At 48.8% G+C, this 20,932-nt stretch overlaps 1 protein-coding gene across 1 annotated transcript in view; it reads right to left on the minus strand.

Annotated features, from left to right (window-relative positions):
- Positions 1–475: 475 nt before the first annotated feature.
- The window catches only part of LOC144481627 (uncharacterized), a 74,986-nt gene continuing 54,529 nt past the window's right edge, over positions 476–20,932 (minus strand). Inside the window, exons 8-11 of the mRNA XM_078200763.1 lie at positions 12,572–12,588; positions 11,186–11,396; positions 5,314–5,408; positions 476–1,772 (exon numbers count right to left, since the gene is read on the minus strand). Coding sequence (XP_078056889.1) covers positions 1,134–1,772; positions 5,314–5,408; positions 11,186–11,396; positions 12,572–12,588 — 962 coding nt within the window. The 3' untranslated portion in view covers positions 476–1,133. The remainder of the gene's footprint in view (positions 1,773–5,313; positions 5,409–11,185; positions 11,397–12,571; positions 12,589–20,932) is intronic.

Here is a 20,932-nt window from a genome sequence, read left to right on the forward strand (position 1 = left end):
TCTTTGCCTTTTATCCCATGACATCTAGGTAATTTAATCTCCCCTGCCCTCTAACCTATTCCTGATCTCTTTTTTCTTCACCTGACCTTCTCTTCCCCTCCCCCCCACTGCCAACCCCCTCCCACACCACCCCCCGCCCCCCCCCACCCGCACGTTTGCACGCAACAGCCCGAAAGCTCATCTGCGCAGATCCTAGAATCCCTACAGTACAGAATGAGGCCATTTGGCCCATCGAGTCTACCCCGATGCTGCCAGACCCGGGTTTTGCCAGCACCTTCTGTCTTGCAAACATCATTCGTGAGTTTCCCGAACAACGTTCAGTGTCCTTGTCCGATCGGAGTTTCGCTCACGCCATTGGAGACCTTTGTCTCAGGAAAGCTGACCCCCTCGCTTGTACACCCAAGGGCTCGACACCGTGGCTCCCGTCTCGCCATTTCTCACTCGGCCCTTTCATTGATCCCCAACTCATCCAAATAAGTAAAGTAACGTAAAGTTTGTTTATTAGTCACGGGTAAGGCTGACGTTAACATTGCAATGAAGTTACTGCGACACTCCGGCGTCTGTTGGGGGTAAATGCATCCGAACCAGCACGTCTTTCGGACTGTGGGAGGAAACCGGAGCGCCCTGATAGCGAGGAGCGACTGCTTCACGTTCCTCAGGGACATCCACTCTTCAAAAAAAAAAGACTCTTCAATTAAACATTCCTATCTGGTCACTTTCTGACTTGGAGAGTGAATTCTCGGAGAATTTAACCGCTAGAATTCAATTCAGTGCAGCGGCCGACATTTACGAGCCGATTCCCCTCGTTGTAGGTCTCTGGTGTGTCTCAGTCCCCCCTTCAGATAGGAGGGTCACAAATCTGAACACCCTCAATGTTTCTCGTCTGTGTTACGTCAATTCTAAGCGTAACTGTTCCACTTCACCCCAATAATCACCATCGCTCGGGGGCGGGTGGGGAGCTGTGAGGGACACAACTTGGACATGGGAAGAGATCAACGTTGAATTTCTCAAGCTGTCTCAACAAGGGATGAAATCTTTGGCTGTTGACTCTTGCTCCCATCCCTGCCCCTGCTCCGGGTACAATTATGCTGTTTCGTTTCTTCCTTCCGAGGCCTTTCCCATCATTTCCAACATTAAGTCGGAAAACCGTAACTGCTGACTTCAATTTTTCCAACAATCTCGGGCACAATGTCCGCAAGGTCTACAGGCTCTGCCCCAGCGCACGGCCTTGCAGAGTCGAGCGTTTGAATCTCGGGGCCCGAGGGAGCGTTCGATGGTCTACCTTCGGGCGACGTTGCGGATGTTTGAGAGGGATGGTGCTGCCAAGCGGAGTGTTCGTGTTCAGGCTCGGCCCTCTGGCAGGTTTTGTAAAGCTCGGTGTTTGGAGGAGAGTCGAACGAGGGCTTGTTAAGAAGCGGGAGGCGCCTTTGATTGGCGCCCTTTACACTCCAGCCTCCCGAGCCGGCTGGTAGGCCCATGCCGTACCTTCCGACGCCCTGGAGATCTCCTAACGTCTGGCGTACGCATCTGCTGCTGTGCGCGGGCTCCAGGGCTTCTGCCCCCGCGCTGTCCGACTGGCCGCACCGGCTAAGGTCCAGCAAGCTGCTGATGGCATCGCGCTCTGCTTTAGATACAGGATCGCTTTGCTCCTGGCAACTCGTCAAAGCGCGAGGAGCGTGACTGGAGGGAGTGCGGTTGTCTCGCTGAATGTTTGGAGCCATGCATGCAGACATGATGGGAGAAGGAGTATTGAGTCTTAAACCTTGGAGCACCTGCGGAATCAGTCGGATTGTTAGTCACATGGATTCAGCAGCCATGAAATAACTCAAGATAAATCAAACTCATGATATAAAGAACTCTCACTTGGGTGACAAACCCCGCTTGGATCCTTAGCAGGTGACAACTGCTGAAAGAACTGAACCACACATCCACGGAAGTTCCCATGGGGTGGCACAGTGGTCAGCACTGCTGCCTCACAGTGTCAGGGACCCGATTCCCGGCTTGGGTCACTGTCTGTGTGGAGTTTGCACGTTCTCCCCCCCCCGTGTCTGCGTGGGTTTCCTCCGGGTGCTCCGGTTTCCTCCCACACTCCAAAGATGCTAAATTGCTCCTTTAGTGTCAGGGGGGACCAGCTGGGTAATTCAGTAGGGCCACGGGGTTAGAGCCTGGGTGGGATCGTGGGTCGTTGCAGGCTTGATGGGCCGAATGGCCTCCTTCTGCACTGTGGAGATTCTATGTCCTGGTTAGGGTGGATTGGCCGTGCTAAATTCCCCCTCAGTGTTACCCAAACAGGCGCCGGAGCGTGGCGATTAGGGGATTTGCACAGTAACTTCGCTGCAGTGTTAACGTAAGCAGGCTTACGTTGAGGCGGCGCGGTGACACAGTGGTTAGCACTGCTGCCTCACAGCTCCAGGGTCCCGGGTTCGATTCCCGCCTTGGGTCACTGTCTGTGTGGAGTCTGCACGTTCTCCCCCCCGTGTCTGCGTGGGTTTCCTCCGGGTGCTCCGGTTTCCTCCCACAGTCTGAAAGACGTGCTGGTTAGGGTGGATTTGACCGTGCTAAATTCTCCCTCAGTGTTACCCGAACAGGCACCAGAGTGTGGCGACTAGGGGATTCTCACAGTAACTTCATTGCAGTGTTAAGGTAAGTCTACTTGTGACACTAATAAAATTCGTCATTCCTCAGCTGTGCTCAGTGAGCTGACGTCAACTGTTAATAGAAATCAGTGCAGAAGGAGGCCACTCGGCCCATCGAGTCTGCACCCACCACAATCCTACCCAGGCCCTATCCCCAAAACCACACACATTTACCCCACTAATCCCTCTAACCTACACATCCCAGGACACTAAAGGGCAATTTAGCATGGCCAATGCACCTAAACTGCCACATCTTTGGACTGTGGGAGGAAACCGGAGCACCCGGAAGAAACCCACGCAGACACGGGGGGGGAGAACGTGCAGACTCCGCACAGACAGTGACCCGAGCCGGGAATCGAACCCGGGTCCCTGGAGCTGTGAGGCAGCAGTGCTAACCCACTGTGCCACCCTAAGAAATGATTGTATTAGAAGCAGTGCAGGGAAGGTTCACTCAACTGATTTCTGGGATAAAGGGGTTATCTTCTGATGAAAGGTTGGGCCTGATAACCCCCGAATCCCCACACATTTACCATGGCTAATCCACCTAACATGCACATCTTTGGACATGAAGGGGCAACTTAACATGGCCAATCCACCTAACCTGTGCATCTTTGGACTGTGGGAGGAAACCGGAGCACCCGGAGGAAACCCACGCAGACACGGGGAGAATGTGCAAACTCCACACAGACAGTGACCCGAGCCGGGAATCGAACCCAGGTCCCTGGAGCTGGGAGGCAGCAGTGCTAACCACTGTGCCACCGTGCCGCCCCACAGGGTTCAACGCTTGGCCATGGTGCCCTGTGGTAAGGATGGGGGAACACAACCGTCCGTAGCTCTCCATGGGTAGAATGGGATTAGCTTTCACTCAAACTGTTTGCATTCAAATTACCTCCCAGCGCTAAGGTGGGATCTTATAGAGACCTATAAGATAATGAAGGGGCTGGATAGGGTAGAGGTGGAGAGATTCTTTCCACTTAGAAAGGAAGCTAGAACTAGAGGGCACAGCCTCAAAATAAAGGGGGGTCAGTTTAGGACAGAGTTGAGGAGGAACTTCTTCTCTCAGAGGGTGGTGAATCTCTGGAATTCTCTGCCCACTGAAGTGGTGGAGGCTACCTCGTTGAATATGTTTAAATCACGGATAGATGGATTCCTGATCGGTCAGGGAATTAGGCGTTATGGGGATCAGGCGGGTAAGTGGAACTGATCCACTTCAGATCAGCCATGATCTTACTGAATGGCGGGGCAGGCTCGAGGGGCTAGATGGCCTACTCCTGCTCCTATTTCTTATGTTCTCATGTTCTTAAGGTACCGATTCACACTTAGCTAAGGCACAGGAGAGCTGTCTATGGAAAATAATTGGTCCCGTTAGGGTAGGAGAGAGGAAAGTCGTGCAACATTTCTCCTGTGTAGCACAGAGGGCAGTAACATCAGTCTGCAATTGGAAGTGCCTTATGGGAAACTGTTATCCTTAGAGGTTGGAGAAGGGGAAGAGAGGATCTAATAGAGGTGTTCGAGATTGTGAAGGGTTTTGGTGGAGTAAATAAAAGGAAGCTGTTTCTGTTGGCAGCGGGGTTAGTAACCAGAGGACATAGTTTCAAGATAATTGGCAAAAGAACCCAGAGGGGAGACATGAATTTTTGTTTTGCAGTGAATGGGGCGGCACGGTGGGCACGGTGGTTAGCACTGCTGCCTCACAGCGTCAGGGACACGGGTTCGATTCCCGGCTTGGGTCACTGTCTGTGTGGAGTCTGCACATTCTCCCCGTGTCTGCGTGGGTGTCCTAGTGTTCAAAGATGTGCAGGTTAGGTGGATTGGCCATGCTAAATTGCCCCTTGGTGTCCAAAGATGTGTAGGTTCGGTGGATTGGCTATGCTAAATTGCCCCTTAGTGTCCAAAGATGTGCAGGTTAGGTGCATTGGCCATGCTAAATTGTCCCTTAGTGGCCAAAGATTTGCAGGTTAGATAGATTGGCCATGTTAATTTGCCCCTTAGTGTCCAAAGATGTGTAGGTTAGGCGGATTGGCCATGCTAAATTGCCCCTTAGTGTCCAAAGATGTGTGGATTAGATGGAGTGGCTACGCTAAATTGCCCCTTAGTGTCCAAAGATGTGCAGGTGAGGTGCATTGGCCATGCTAAATTGTCCCTTAGTGGCCAAAGATTTGCAGGTTAGATAGATTGGCCATGCTAATTTGCCCCTTAGTGTCCAAAGATGTGCAGGTTAGGTGGATTGGCCATGCTAAATTGTCCCTTAGTGGCCAAAGATTTGCAGGTTAGATAGATTGGCCGTGCTAAATTGCCCCTTAGTGTCCAAAGATGTGTGGGTTAGGTAGATTGGCCATGCTAAACTGCCCCTTAGTGTGTAGATTAGGGAATTAGCGGGATAAAATGCATGGCGTTACGGAGATAGGGCGCAGCATTGGCCCAGTTAAGATGTTGGTGCAGACCCGATGGGCCGAATGGCCTCCTCCTGCACTGTAAGGATTCTGTGAATCTATGAATTATGTTTTTGCCTGACAGGGTGGTGGAAGCAGATTCATTCGGAATTTTCAAAAGGGAATTGGATAGATTCTTGAACATGATAAAGATGGCAGGGCTGTGCCGAGTGGGGACCCATGGAGACACTTGGTGAAGAGGCTACATCCGAGCCACCTACACTCTCCAACCTTTGGCTCATTACCTGGCGTGTGGGAAGCGAAAGGTGATTGTAAACGCGGTAACCAGATGGCAGCGCCGGGTCCGTGTAGAAGAACTCACTTTGATGGATGGCTGGCACTGAAACAGAAAAGTGGAGCAGGTGATAACTTTAGACCTTTTCTTTATAGAGGCCTGTCCTGCACTTTGCATTTAAACTACATCCTTTGTGTCAGATAAGATTCAAAGAGAATCAAAGAAAACCCAAAGTTTTTTTTACGAAAAGGGAGTCCTTATTCAAGATTCTCTTAAGGTTAACGTGCAGGTTCGGTTGGCAGTTAGGAAGGCAAATGCAATGTTAGCATTCATGTCGAGAGGGCTAGAATACAAGAGCAGGGATGTACTTCTGAGGCTGTAGAAGGCTCTGGTCAGACCCCCATTTGGAGTATTGTGAGCCGTTTTGGGTCCTGTATCTAAGGAAGGATGTGCTGGCCTTGGAGGTTCACAAGAATGATCCCTGGAATGGAGAGCTTGTCGTATGAGGAACGGTTGAGGACTCTGGGTCTGTACTCGTTGGAGTTTAGAAGGATGAGTGGGGGGATCTTATTGAAACTTACAGGATACTGCGAGGCCTGGATAGAGTGGACGTGGAGAGGATGTTTCCACTAGTAGGAAAGACTAGAACCAGGGGGCACAACCTCAGGCAAAATTGCCCCTTAGTGTCCAAAGATGTGCAGGTTAGGTGGATTGGCCATGCTAAATTGTCCCTTAGTGGCCAAAGATTTGCAGGTTAGATAGATTGGCCATGCTAATTTGCCCCTTAGTGTCCAAAGATGTGCAGGTTAGGTGGATTGGCCATGCTAAATCACCCCTTAGTGTCCAAAGATGTGTGGATTAGATGGAGTGGCCATGCTAGTTTTAGACTCCCCTACCTTTGGGAAAAGATATTGACTATCTAGCTGATCTGTGACCCTCATTATTTTATAGACCTCTATAAGATCACCCCTCAGCCTCCTCCGCTAAAGGGTAGATCCTTTAAAACAGGGATGAGGAGGAATTTCTTCAGCCAGAGAGTGGTGAATCTGTGGAACTCTTTGCCGCAGAAGGTTGCGGAGGCCGGGTCGTTGAGTGTCTTTAAGATAGAGATAGATTGGTTCTTGATTAATAAGGGGATCAGGGGTTTTGGGGAAAAGGGCAGGAGAATGGGGATGAGAAAAATATCAGCCATGATTGAATGACGGAGCAGACTTGATGGGCCGAGTGGCCTCATTCTGCTCCTATGTCTTATGGTCTTTTTTCAATATTCATATTTCAGGCTAGTTGGTGATGTTGTGGCAATTCCATTGGATGGGGACTTCAGAGGGTTCGAATCCCACCACGGCAGCTTGTGAAACTTAAATCCAATTCATACAATCTGGAATTGAAAATCTGTCTCAGTAACGGTGACTGTCATTAGTTGTCAGAAAAAAACCTATCTGGTTCACTAATGCCCCCTTTTAGGGAAGGGAATCTGCCGTCCTTACCCCGCCTGGCCTACATGTGACTCCAGACCCCCAGCAATGTGGTTGATTCTTAACTGCCCCTCTGAGACAGCCGAAACTCAGAGCGGCACGGTGGCACAGTGGTTAGCACTGCTGCCTCACAGCGCCAAGGACCTGGGTTTGATTCCCGACTACGGGTCACTGTCTGTGCGGAGTCTGCACGTTCTCCCCCCCCGTGTCTGCGTGGGTTTCTTCTGGATGCTCCGGTTTCCTCCCACAGTCTGAAAGACGTGCTGGTTAGGGTGCATTGGCCATGCTAAATTCTCCCTCAGTGTTACCCGAAGGCGCCGGAGTGTGCGGACTAGGAGATTTTCACGGTAACTTCATTGCAGTGTTAACGTAAGCCTACTTGAGGTGTTTGTGTGAAGTTTGCACGTTCTCCCTGTGTCTCCGTGGGTTTCCTCCGGGTGCTCCGGTTTCCTCCCACAGTCCGAAGATGTGCAGGTTAGGTGGATTGGCCATGCTAAATTGCCCCTTAGTGTCAGGGGGATGAGCAGGGTAAATGCGTGAGGTTACGGGGATAGGGCCTGGGTGGGATTGTGGTCGGTGCAGACTCGATGGGCCGAATGGCCTCCTTCCGCGCTATAGCGATTCTGTGATCTTATGATGATTCTATACTTGTGACATTAATATATAAACTAAACTTTAGTGACTGTGTACCGTTCTGGTCACCCTATTATAGAAAGGATATTATTAAACTAAAAAGAGTGCAGAAAAGATTTACTCGGATGCTACCGGGACTTGATGGTTTGAGTTATAAGGAGAGGCTGGATAGACTGGGACTTTTTTCTCTGGAGCGGAGGAGGCTGAGGGGTGATCTTATAGAGGTCTATAAAATAATGAGGGTCACAGATCAGCTAGATAGTCAATATCTTTTCCCAAAGGTAGGGGAGTCTAAAACTAGAGGGCATAGGTTTAAGGTGAGAGGGGAGAGATACAAAAGGATCCAGAGGGGCAATTTTTTCACACAGAGGGTGGTGAGTGTCTGGAACAAGCTGCCAGAGGCAGTAGTAGAGGCGGGTACAATTTTGTCTTTTAAAAAGCATTTAGACAGTTACATGAGTAGGATGGGTAGAGAGGGATATGGGCCAAATGCGGGCAATTGGGGCTAGCTTAGTGGTTAAAAAAAAAGGGCGGCATGGACAAGTTGGGCCGATGGGCCTGTTTCCATGCTGTAAACCTCTATGACTCTGTGACCACAATATGATAGAATTCCAGATGCAGTTTGAGGGTGAACGCAATGGGTCCATAACCAGTGTCTTCAACTTAAAACAGGGCAATTATAATGGTATGAGGGAGGAGCTGTCCAAGGTGAACTGGGTAAACAAGCTGAGATTCGGGTCAGTGGATGAGCAGTGGCAGATAGTCCAACAGCTGGTCTAAAATGTTCAGCAGGAGTTTATCCCAATCAAAAAGAGGGATTCCACAAGAAAGTGGCAAAATCCGTGGTTAACACAGGAGGTTAAGGACAATGTTAAAGTGAAAAGCAGGACATACAAAGCGGCAAGGGATAGCGGTGGGCCAGAGGGCCAGGAGGATTTTAAGTTCCATCAGCAAAGGACTACAGAGTTGATAAGTAGGGAGAGAATGAATTTTGAGAGAAAACTTGCCTGCAGGTTTTCTTAGATTATTATCTAAATGGAGAGAGAGACTGCGGGTGAGTGAAGTGCAGAGGGATCTGGGTGTTCTAGTGCATCAATCACAAAAAGCTCGCAGGCAGGTCCAACAGTAAATTTGCTGATGACACCAAGATTGGTGGAGTAGTGGATGAGGTGGAGGGCTGTTGTAGGCTGCAAAGAGATATAGATAGGATGCAGAGCTGGGCTGAAAAATGGCAAATGGAGTTTAACCCTGACAAATGCGAGGTGATTCATTTTGGTACGACAAATTTAAATGTGGATTACAGGGTCAAAGGTAGGGTTCTGAAGAATGTGGAGGAACAGAGAGATCTTGGGGTTCATATCCATAGATCTCTGAAGGTTGCCACTCAAGTGGATAGAGCCGTGAAGAAGGCCTACAGTGTGTTAGCATTTATTAACAGGGGGTTTGAGTTTAATAGCCGTGGGGTTATGCTGCAACTGTACAGGAACTTGGTGAGACCGCATTTGGAATATTGTGTGCAGTTCTGGTCACCTCACTATAAGAAGGATGTGGAAGCGCTGGAAAGAGTGCAGAGGAGATTTACCAGGATGCTGCCTGGTTTGGAGGGTAGGTCTTATGAGGAAAGGTTGAGGGAACTTGGGCTTTTCTCTTTGGAGCGGAGGAGGTTGAGAGGAGACTTGATAGAGGTTTATAAGATGATGAGGGGGATAGATAGAGTGAACGTTCAAAGACTATTTCCTCGGGTGAATGGAGCGGTAACTAGGGGGCATAACTATAGGGTTCATGGTGGGAGATATAGGAAGGATGTCCGAGGTAGGTTTTTTACTCAGAGAGTGGTTGGGGTGTGGAATGGACTGCCTGCAGGGATAGTGGAGTCAGAAACTTTAGGAACATTTAAGAAGCTATTGGATAGTCACATGGAGTACTTCGGGATGATAGGGAGGAAATAGCTTGATCTGGGTTTCAGACAAAGCTCGGTACAACATTGTGGGCCGAAGGGCCTGTTCTGTGCTGTACTGTTCTATGTTCTATGTAACAAGTGGTAAATGAGGCAATCGGCAATTTGACCTTTATTGCGAAGGGGTTGGAGTTCAAACATAGGGAGGTTTTGTTGCAATTGTTGGTGTGGCCTCACCCTGGGAATACTGCGTACAGTTTTGGTCCCCTTAGCTAAAAAAACAGTTATAGCAACATCGGAAGCAACCAAAAGGTGATTCGCCAGGCTAATTCCTGGGATGAGTGGGTTGTCCTATCAAGACAGACTAAATAGTCTGGGTCTGTATTCCTTGGAGATTAGAAGAGTGAGGAGCGCCCTTAATCAAAGATCCTGAGGGGGGGAGCTTGGTAGGGTAGATGGATGAGATGTTTTCACTCGTGAGAGAGTCTCCAACAAGGGGACAAGATAAAGGGCTGGCCGTTTAATTCTGAGGTGCGCAGAAAATTCTTCTCGTAGAGGGTGGTGAATCTCCGGAATTCTCCGCCCCAAAGGGTGGCGGAGGCTGGATTATTAGAAGTATTTAAGGTGGAGGTGGATGAATATTTGATAGACCGAGGAATAGAGGGAAAATGGCACAGAAAAGGAGTCGAGGCCGGCGTAGATGAGACATTTTTGTATTGAATGGCGGGGCAGGCTTGAAGGGCCTGGTAGGCCTACACTTGCTTCTAGTGCCACAGTAACTTCATTGCGGTGTTAATGTAAACCTACCTGCGACACGAATAAATAAACTTCTAACTTAAAAAGAAATAAGTTCTGGTGTCCGCCTACAGAGCAGCGTCTACAGTTCAAAAGCAGGCTATGGTTTCTGAACTGCGATGGGGATGCCTCGTGGAAGTGAAAAGCTCCAAGTGAATAGATTCATAGAGGTTCACGGCATGGAAACAGGCCCTTCGGCCCAACTTGTCCATGCTGCCCTTTTTTTTAAACCCATAAGCTAGTCCCAATTGCCCGCATTGCCCTCTATACCCATCTTACCCATGTTAACTGTCTAAATGCTTTTTAAAAGACAAAATTGTACCCGCCTCTACTACTGCCTCTGGCAGCTCGTTCCAGACACTCACCAGCCTCTGTGTGAAATAATTCCCCATCTGGAGCCCTTTTGTATCTCTCCCCCTCTCATTTAAACCTATGCCCTCTAGTTTTAGACTCCCCTACCTTTGGGAAAAGATGTTGACTATCTAGCTGATCTATGCCCCTCATAGGGGCGGCACGGTAGCGCAGTGGTTAGCACTGCTGCTTCACAGCTCCAGGGTCCCAGGTTCGATTCCCGGCTCGGGTCACTGTCTGTGTGGAGTTTGCACATTCTCCTCGTGTCTGCGTGGGTTTCCTCCGGGTGCTCCGGTTTCCTCCCACAGTCCAAAGATGTGCGGGTTAGGTTGATTGGCCAGGTTAAAAAAAAAACAATTGCCCCTTAGAATCCTGAGATGCATAGGTTAGAGGGCTTAGCGGGTAAAATATGTGGGGGGAGGGCCTGGGTGGGATTGTGGTCGGTGCAGACTCGATGGGCCAAATGGCCTCCTTCTGCACTGTAGGGTTTCTATGATTTCTATGATTATTTTATAGACCTCTACAAGATAAGAATACTCTTTCTCCTTTCTGGTGAAGAAGGATTGAGATGAAAAAAAAAGCAAGAAGTTGTAGACGAGAGATCTCCAATCGGAAGATAGGATTCCACTCAGCCACGTCTTATACCGGGGAATAAAATCTATCTACCGGCAGCTCCGACTGATATCGCCATGTTTGGTCGCATTATTGCATAGTTCTTCACTCGGTCTTACTGTGAATGTCCTGGGAACGGAGGACGCTGGCTTCAGATTTCACCGGGAGCCCAGCCTTGGAGTGAGAATCTTGGCCCTCGAATCTCGAGTCATCGGCTTCAGCGGGGAAGGTCTGTGACTGCTGAGAGGAGACCGCAGCATAAAAGGAGTGGAACGAGGGATGTGACAGAGTTCTGTTGGAGAATGGAGCGACCACGCCTGAATGCTGCACCTGAACACAAGAAAGAGACACACCTGTAAGTACCAAGGTCCGACACAAAACTGAACCGAGAAAATTATTTGCGGCGAAGGATTGCGTTGACTGTTTGCGGGTAGACCCACCCAATTATTCAAAGGGTGGCACGGTGGTCAGCACTGCAGCCTCAGGGACCCGGGTTCAATTCTAGCCTCGGGTGACTGTCTGTGCGGAGTTTGCAAATTCTCCCCGTGTCTACGTAGGTTTCCTCCGGCTTCCTCCAAAGATGTGTAGGTTCGGTGGATTGGCCATGCTAAATTAACCCTTAGTGTCCAAAGATGTGTAGGTTAGGTGGATTGGCCATGCTAAATTAACCCTTAGTGTCCAAAGATGTGTAGGTTAGGTGGATTGGCCATGCTAAATTAACCCTTAGTGTCCAAAGATGTGTAGGTTAGGTGGATTGGCCATGCTAAATTGCCCCGTAGTGTCTAAAGATGTGTAGGTTAGGTGGATTGGCCATGCTAAATTGCCCCTTCGTATCCAAAGATGTGCGGGTTAGGTGAATTGGCCATGCTAAATTGCCCCTTAGTATCCAAAGATGTGCAGGTTAGGTAGATTGGCCATGCTAAATTGCCACTTAGTGTCCAAAGATGTGTAGGTTAGATGGATTGGCCATGCTAAATTGCCACTTAGTGGCCAAAGATGTGCAGGTTAGGTGGATTGGCCATGCTAAATTGCCCCTTAGTGTCCAAAGATGTGTAGGTTAGGTGGATTGACCATGGGAATTGTGTGGGATTACAGGGATAGGACAGGAAAGAGGTTCCGGGGAAGATACTCTGTCAGAGAGTGGGTGCAGGCTCGATGGGCCAAACAGCCTCTTCTGCACTGTAGGAATTTTATGAACTGGATGTCAGATAAGAAGGGGATGGCGGTCCCACCCGGATTATTTTTTTGGGGTGCATTCCACAAGGACAATTGAGGATTGTCTTCGGACCGCCTCTCCCCGGAGTTAGCCTGGATGAAACTGATTGCTTTACAGAACCACTCAAGGCTGGAGTTCCAGCGTAGTTCCACATGGTAACAGCCACACACTCCGGCTCTGGGAAGGTTGGTTAGTTTAAGCCTCCTGTCCAGAGACTAACTGGGTGGCAGTGCAGTCACTCGGGGGAAAGAGTAAAGCCCTAACTTGGCATTTCAACAGTTGCACCTACCAGGGACACAGTTGTACCTGCACCATCAGGAAAAAAAGATTATTCATGACACTTCAGCTGCCGGACATGGAAATTTAAATGCTGGGATCCGGCACTGATCGCACACACTGCACTGGAATGAATCTCTATGGAAGACAAAATCTGGGATCATCATCCTTTTTTAATTCACTTGTGGGGCATGGGTGTTATAGAATCCTACAGTGCAGAAGGAGGCCATTTGGCCCATCGAGTCTGCACCGACCACAATCCCACCCAGACCCTATCCCCGTCACCCCACATATTTACCCTAGCTAATCTCCCTGACACTAAGGGACGATTTCCCATGGCCAATGCACCTAACCTGCATATCTTTAGACTGTGGGAGGAAACCAGAGCACAAGGAGGAAACCCACGCAGACACGGGGAGAACATGCGTTCGTGGGGGTGGCACGGTGGCACAGTGGTTAGCACTGCTGCCTCACAGCGCCAGGGAATTGGGTTCGATTCCCAGCTTCCGTCACTGCCTGTGTGGAGTTTGCACGTTCTCCCCGTGTCTGCCTGGGTTTCCTCCGGGAGTTCCAGTTTCTTCCACAGTCTGAAAGACGTGCTGGTTAGGGTGCATTGACCCGAACAGGCGCCGAAGTGTGGCGACTAGGGGAATTTCACAGTAACTTCATTGCAGCGTTAATATAAGCCTTACTTGTGACGAGTAAATAAACTTCAACTTTATAAGTCAACATGGTTGACTTTATGAAAGATAAATCATGTTTGATGAATTTGCTCGAATTCTTTGATGATGTAACTTTTCCACACAGTCGCTCGAGGCCAGGAATCGAACCTGGGTCCCTGGCGCTCTGAGGCAGCAGTGCTAACCACTGCGCCACCGTGTTGCTGGCTGGCCAGCATTTATTGCCCATCCCTAGTTGTCTGAAGGCAGTTTGAGAGTCAACCACATTGGCTGTAGCTCTGGAGTCACATATAGGCCAGACCGGGTAAGGACGGCAGAAACCAGGGGCAACCATCCAACTACCTTCACACGCTTTGGGGGTTAATTACAAAGTGATAATGAGAGAGGCATGAAAAAAAATGTGACGCAAAAAAACACTCTGAAACTCTGACGAAGAGTTATTCAGACTCGGAATCGTTGGCTCTGTTCTCTTTCCACAGATGCTGTCAGACCTGCTGAGATTTTCCAGCGTTTTCCGTTTCTACTTTCTCAGAAGACCAAGGAAATTTGGCATGTTGGCTATGACTCTCACCAACTTTTTCAGATGCACCATAGAAAGCATTCTTTTCTGGATGTATCACAGCTTGGTCTGGGCTCCTGCTCTGACCAAGACCGCAAGGAACTACAAAGGGTTGTGAATGTAGCCCAATCCATCACGCAAACCAGCCTCCCATCCATTGACTCTGTCTACACTTCCCGCTGCCTCGGCAAAGCAGCCAGCATAATCCAGGACCCCACGCACCCCGGACATTCTTTCTTCCACCTTCTTCCGTCGGGAAAAAGATACAAGTCTGAGGTCACGCACCAACCGACTCAAGAACAACTTCTTCCCTGCTGCTGTCAGACTTTTGAATGGGCCTACCTCACATTAAGCTGATCTTTCTCTACACCCGAGCTATGACTGTAACACTACATTCTGCACCCTCTCCTTTCCTTCTCTATGAATGGTATGCTTTGTCTGTATAGTGCGCAAGAAACAATACTTTTCACTGTATCCCAACACATGTGACAATAATAAATCAAATCCTTCTCCTCTATGTACTCTATGAACGGTATGCTTTGTCTGTATAGCACGCAAGAAACAATACTTTTCACTGTATCCCAATACAAGTGACAATAATAAATCAAATCCTTCTCCCCATGTACTCTATGAATGGTATGCTTTGTCTGTATAGCACGCAAGAAACAATACTTTTCACTGTATCCCAACACATGTGACAATAATAAATCAAATCCTTCTCCCCATGTACTCTATGAATGGTATGCTTTGTCTGTATAGCGCGCAAGAAACAATACTTTTCACTGTATCCCAATACATGTGACAATAATAAATCAAATCAAATCAAATTTTTCTTTCAGATTCCAGCATCCGCAATATTTGGCCCTTTTTCTGAAAGCCCATGGCCTGGGTTGGAAACATTGAAATGGGAGGGAAAAAAATAAAATGCAAACCTTTCTATACTGGGAAGCATTTCCTGAACTGGATGTTCCTGCCTCTTCAAAGCTGTGAAACGTCGAGGATTTATCTTTGTTCGATGGCAGTGCAGCGTGGGCGGATTCTCCTGGTTAAAAAGGGAAGCAGTGTTACCCGGGTTCTGCATCGCATTTGGGTATAGGATAAGAAAAGCGTGAGGCAATATGCAGTGGGGTCTGTCAGGGCTCAGCGTCTGAAGAAAAGCTCAGGAGGAGGCCATTCTGTCCCTCAGAACCTGTTCTACCACTCAATGGGATCATGGTTTATCTGCAACCTAACATCATCAGCCTTTGCCCCATATCCTTAATAAGACCATAAGACGTAGGAGCAGAATTAGGCCACTTGGCCCACCGAGTCTCATAGAGGTTTACAGCATGGAAACAGGCCCTTCGGCCCAACTTGTCCATGCCGCCCTTTTTTTTAAAACCCCTAAGCTAATCCCAATTGCCCGCATTTGGCCCATATCCCTCTATACCCATCGTACCCATGTAACTATCTAAATGCTTTTTAAAATTGTGTCTACTACTACCTCTGGCAGCTTGTTCCAGACACCATTTCTATCTTGTCTATTCTATATTTCTATAGTCTGCTCCACCATTCAATCATGGCTGATGTTTTTCTCACCCCATTCTCCTGTCCTTTTCCCCATAACCCCTGATCCCCTTATTAATCAAGAACCTATCTACCTCTGTCTTTAAAGACACTCAATGACCCGGCCTCCACAGCCTTCTGCATCAAAGAGTTCCACAGATTCACCACTCTCTGGCTGAAGAAATTCCTCCTCATCTCTGTTTTAAAGGATCGTCCCTTTAGCCTGAGGTTGTGCCCTCTGGTTCTAGTTTTTCCTACTGGTGGAAACATCCTCTCCATGTCCACTCTATCCAGGCCTCACAGTATCCTATAAGTTTCAATAAGATCCCCCCTCATCCTTCTAAACTCCAACGAGTACAGACCCAGAGTCCTCAACCGTTCCTCATACGACAAGCTCTTCATTCCAGGGATCATTCTTGTGAACCTCCTCTGGACCCTTTCCAAGGCCAGCACATCCTTCCTTAGATACGGGGCCCAAAACTGCTCACAATATTCCAAATGGGGTCTGACCAGAGCTTTTTCCAGTCACAGAAGTACATCCCTGCTCTTGTATTCTAGCCCTCTTGCCATGAATGCTAACATTGCATTTGTCTTCCTAACTGCCGACTGAACCTGCACGCTAACCTTAAGAGAATCTTGAACAATGACTCCCAAGTCCCTGTGTTTCTGATTTCCGAAGCATTTTCCCATTTTGAAAATAGGTTATGCATCCATTCTTTCTTCCAAAGTGCCATAACCTCACACTTTTCCACATTGGGTGCTCCAGTTTCCTCCCACAGTCTGAAAGACGTGCAGGTTAGGGTGCATCGGCCGTGCTAAATTCTCCCTCAGAGTTACCCGAACAGGCGCCGGAGTGTGGCGACTGGGGGATTTTCACATTTCAGTGTTAATGTAAGTCTAGTTGTGACACTAATAAATAAACTTAAAGCAAATTTTATTTAGCAACACAGTTTAATTATAGCAAATTAGCTTAACCTTTCACAATTGAACGATAGTTAAACATGACACAATCGGAGCCATCCGGAGGAAATGCCACGCAGACACGGGGGGAGAACGTGCAGATTCCGCACAGACGGTGACCCAAGCCGGGAATCGAACCCGGGTCCCTGGCGCTGTGAGGCAGCAGCGCTAACCACTGTGCCACCCATGCTGCCCCGGATTCACCAGTTTCCTCCCACAATCCAAAAGACGTGCTGGTTAGGGTGGATTGGCCGTGCTAAATTCTCCCTCAGTGTTACCCAAACAGGCGCCGGAGTGTGGCGACTAGGGGATTTTCACAGTAACTTCATTGCAGCGTTAATGTAAACCTACTGATGACACTAATAAATAAATAATTAAAGAGATAAACCGTCTATCCTACAGGCTGACTGATCTAGTCCAGCTTTTTTAAAATTCTGATTTCCTCTTTTAATTTAAGGTAAACTATATTATGGGACTGAAAGCTGTGACGGTGTGGAGCGTTTGCATCGGGAGTAGAAATTTCTCCAATTAGAGGGTTGCGAATCTTTGGAATTCGCTGGCTCAAAGGACTGTGGCTGCTGAGTCACTGCGGCCTAGCATCCAGTGCCTCATATTAAGTTGATCTTTCTCTGCACCCTAGCTATGACTGTAACACTACATTCTGCACTCTCTCCTTTCCTTCTCTATGAACAAACAAAGAACAATACAGCACAGGAACAGGCCCTTCGGCCCTCCAAGCCCGCGCCGCTCCCCGGTCCAGGATTGAATCCTGAATCCAGGATCCCCGCCCAATTTTCCAGCCTATCTACATACCAATATCCTATCCACCGAGCTGTCCCCCACAGCTACGATGCTTTGTTCATTACAACCTATTAACTTACCCCCACCCCCCCATTCCAGACCATGTGATCTCCAGGGAGAGGCGAAAACCCAGAGTGAAAAACCCCAGGGCCAATATGGGGAAAAAAAATCTGGGAAATTCCTCTCCGACCCCCTAAGGCGATCGAAACGAGTCCAGGAGATCACAATGGCCCCGATCGGAAAATGCTTCCCAACCCTAGTCATTTCCACTTCCACGAACACCATATGAATTCCCTGCCCCCGAGACAGGTTCCCAACTATCCGCAGTCTCACTCTGTACTGGCACCAGCAAGATGATCATAGAATGAAGCCTTGAAACGAGAAACCAGGAACAATTAGCCCGCGCCGCTCCCTGGTCCAAACTAGACCACTCTTTTGTATCCCTCCATTCCCACTCCGTTCATATAGCTGTCCAGATAAGTCTTAAATGTTCCCAGTGTGTCCGCCTCCACCACCTTGCCCGGCAACACATTCCAGGCCCCCACGACCCTCTGTGTGAAATATGTCCTTCTGATATCTGTGTTAAACCTCCCCCCCTTCACCTTGAACCTATGACCCCTCGTGAACGTCACCACCGACCCGGGGAAAAGCTTCCCACCGTTCACCCTATCTATGCCTTTCATAATTTTATACACCTCTATTAAGTCTCCCCTCATCCTCCGTCTTTCCAAGGAGAACAACCCCAGTTTCCCCAATCTCTCCTCATAACCAAGCCCCTCCATACCAGGCAACATCCTGGTAAACCTCCTCTGTACTCTCTCCAAAGCCTCCACGTCCTTCTGGTAGTGTGGCGACCAGAACTGGACGCAGTATTCCAAATTCGGCCGAACCAACGTTCTATACATCTGCAACATCAGACCCCAACTTTTATACTCTATGCCCCGTCCTATAAAGGCAAGCATGCCATATGCCTTCTTCACCACCTTCTCCACCTGTGACGTCACCTTCAAAGATCTGTGGACTTGCACTCCCAGGTCCCTCTGCGTCTCTACACCCTTTATGGTTCTTCCATTTATCGTGTAGCTCCTCCCTACATTATTCCCACCAAAATGCATCACTTCGCATTTATCAGGATTGAACTCCATCTGCCATTTCCTTGCCCAAATTTCCAGCCTATCTATATCCTTCTGTAGCCTCTGACAATGTTCCTCACTATCTGCAAGTCCTGCCAGTTTTGTGTCGTCCGCAAACTTACTGATCACCCCAGTTACTCCTTCTTCCAGATCATTTATATAAATGATACGCTTTGTCTGTATGGCGTGCAAGAAACAATACTTTTCACTGTATCCCAATACACGTGACAATAATAAATCAAATCAAATCAACTTCTTAGCAAATCCCTCGAAATGCATACCTGAACCCGCCCCCCCTCCCCCCGCTAAGAATATCGGGTCACAAATTATAATTCCTAAATCGCCACATTGTCACTGCAGGAGTTTGTGCCCTCCCCAGACCCCCCACTGCGGCACAGCAAGTGTTCAAGATCATTTTCTGCAGCAGGAGATGTACGAGACAAGTTTTTTTTTACACAGAGGGTGGTGGGTTCCTGGAACTCGCTGCCGGGGGAGGGAGTGGAAGCGGATACGGTAGTGAGTTTTAAGGGGCGTCTGGACAAATACATGAATAGGATGGGGAATAGGGGGATATGGTCCCCGGAAGGGTAGGGGGTTTTAGTTCAGTCGGGCAGCATGGTCGGTGCAGGCTCGATGGGCCGAATGGCCTCTTTCTGCACTGTCGGGATTCTATGACAATTATGCCTCCCCAGTGTGGATCCGCAAGGGTGTAACTTGTGATAAAAGAAAGACTCAAATAAATATAGGGTCTATCACGACACCAAACATCCCAATACGCTTTACAACCAATGAGGTACAGGGTAGCATAGTGGTTAGCACTGCTGCCTCACAGTGCCAGGGACCCGGGTTCGATTCCCGGCTCGGGTCACTGTCTGTGTGGAGTTTGCACATTCTCCCCGTGTCTGCGTGGGTTTCCTCCGGGTGCTCCAGTTTCCTCCCACAGTCTGAAAGACGTGCTGGTTAGGGTGCATTGGCCGTGCTAAATTCTCCCTCAGTGTTACCCGAACAGGCGCCGGAGTGCGGCGACCAGGGGATTTTCACAGTAACTTCATTGCAGTGTTAATGTAAGCCTTACTTGTGACGCTAATAAATAAACTTTAACTTTGCCCGAGGGCAGTTCAGTGTTGCTGTGGCTCTGGAGTCGGATGTCAGCCAGACCGGGTAAGGGTGGCAGATTTCCTTCCCTAAAGGGTATTAATGAACCAGATGGGTTTTTCCGACAATCGACAATGCATTTATCAGTAGATTCTTAATTCCAGATTTTTTCTATCGAATTCAAATTCCACCAGCTGCCTTCCTGGGACAGGGGTAATCAACTGGGGGAAACCCAACTTCGATGGGATGAGAATGCATCCGAGTCGAGTGAGTTCAAAGAATCATAGGGCGGCACGGTAGCACAGTGGTTAGCACTGCTGCTTCACAGCTCCAGGGTCCCGGGTTCGATTCCCAGCTCGGGTCACTGTCTGTGTGGAGTTTGCACATTCTCCTCGTGCCTGCGTGGGTTTCCTCCGGGTGCTCCGGTTTCCTCCCACAGTCCAAAGATGTGTGGGTTAGGTTGATTGGCCAGGTTAAAAAATTGCCCCTTAGAGTCCTGGGATGTGTAGGTTAGAGGGATTAGCGGGTAAAATATGTGGGGGTAGGGCCTGGGTGGGATTGTGGTCGGTGCAGACTCGATGGGCCGAATGGCCTCCTTCTGCACTGTAGGGTTTCTATGATTTCTATGATTTGTTGGACCTGGTTCTGGGGAGAATACGCTGACCGATATGGAACAAAGAGAGCACTTAGAGGACGGTGACCATTGTGTCATAAGGTTTAGATTGGCCGTGAAAATGGACCAGGGACAATCCAGAACAGGGGTAATCAACTCGGGGAAACCCAACTTCGATGGGATGAGAATGCATCCGAGTCGAGTGAGTTCAAAGAATCATAGAATCTCCACAGTGCAGGAGGAGGCCATTCGGCCCATCGAGCCTGCACTGACCACAATCCTACCCAGGCTCTAACCCTGTGACCCCATGTATCTACCTAGCTGGTCCCCCTGATGCTAAAGGAGGAATTTAGCATGGCCAATCCACCTAACCTGCACATCTCTGGACATTAAGGGGCAATTTAGCATGGCCAATCCACCTAACCTGCACATCTCTGGACATTAAGGGGCAATTTAGCATGGCCAATCCACCTAACCTGCACATCTCTGGACATTAAGGGGCAATTTAACATGGCCAATCCACCTAACCTACACATCTTTGGACACTAAGGGGCAATTTAGCATGGCCAATCCACCTAACCTGCACATCTCTGGACATTAAGGGGCAATTTAGCATGGCCAATCCACCTAACCTGCACATCTTTGGACACTAAGGGGCAATTTAGCATAGCCAATCCACCTAACCTACACATCTCTGGACATTAAGGGGCAATTTAGCATGGCCAATCCACCTAACCTGCACATCTCTGGACATTAAGGGGCAATTTAACATGGCCAATCCACCTAACCTGCACATCTCTGGACATTAAGGGGCAATTTAGCATGGCCAATCCACCTAACCTGCACATCTCTGGACATTAAGGGGCAATTTAACATGGCCAATCCACCTAACCTACACATCTTTGGACACTAAGGGGCAATTTAGCATGGCCAATCCACCTAACCTGCACATCTCTGGACATTAAGGGGCAATTTAGCATGGCCAATC

Source organism: Mustelus asterias, chromosome 31 (assembly GCF_964213995.1).
Source record: "Mustelus asterias chromosome 31, sMusAst1.hap1.1, whole genome shotgun sequence".
NCBI classification, from domain to species: Eukaryota; Metazoa; Chordata; class Chondrichthyes; order Carcharhiniformes; family Triakidae; genus Mustelus; species Mustelus asterias.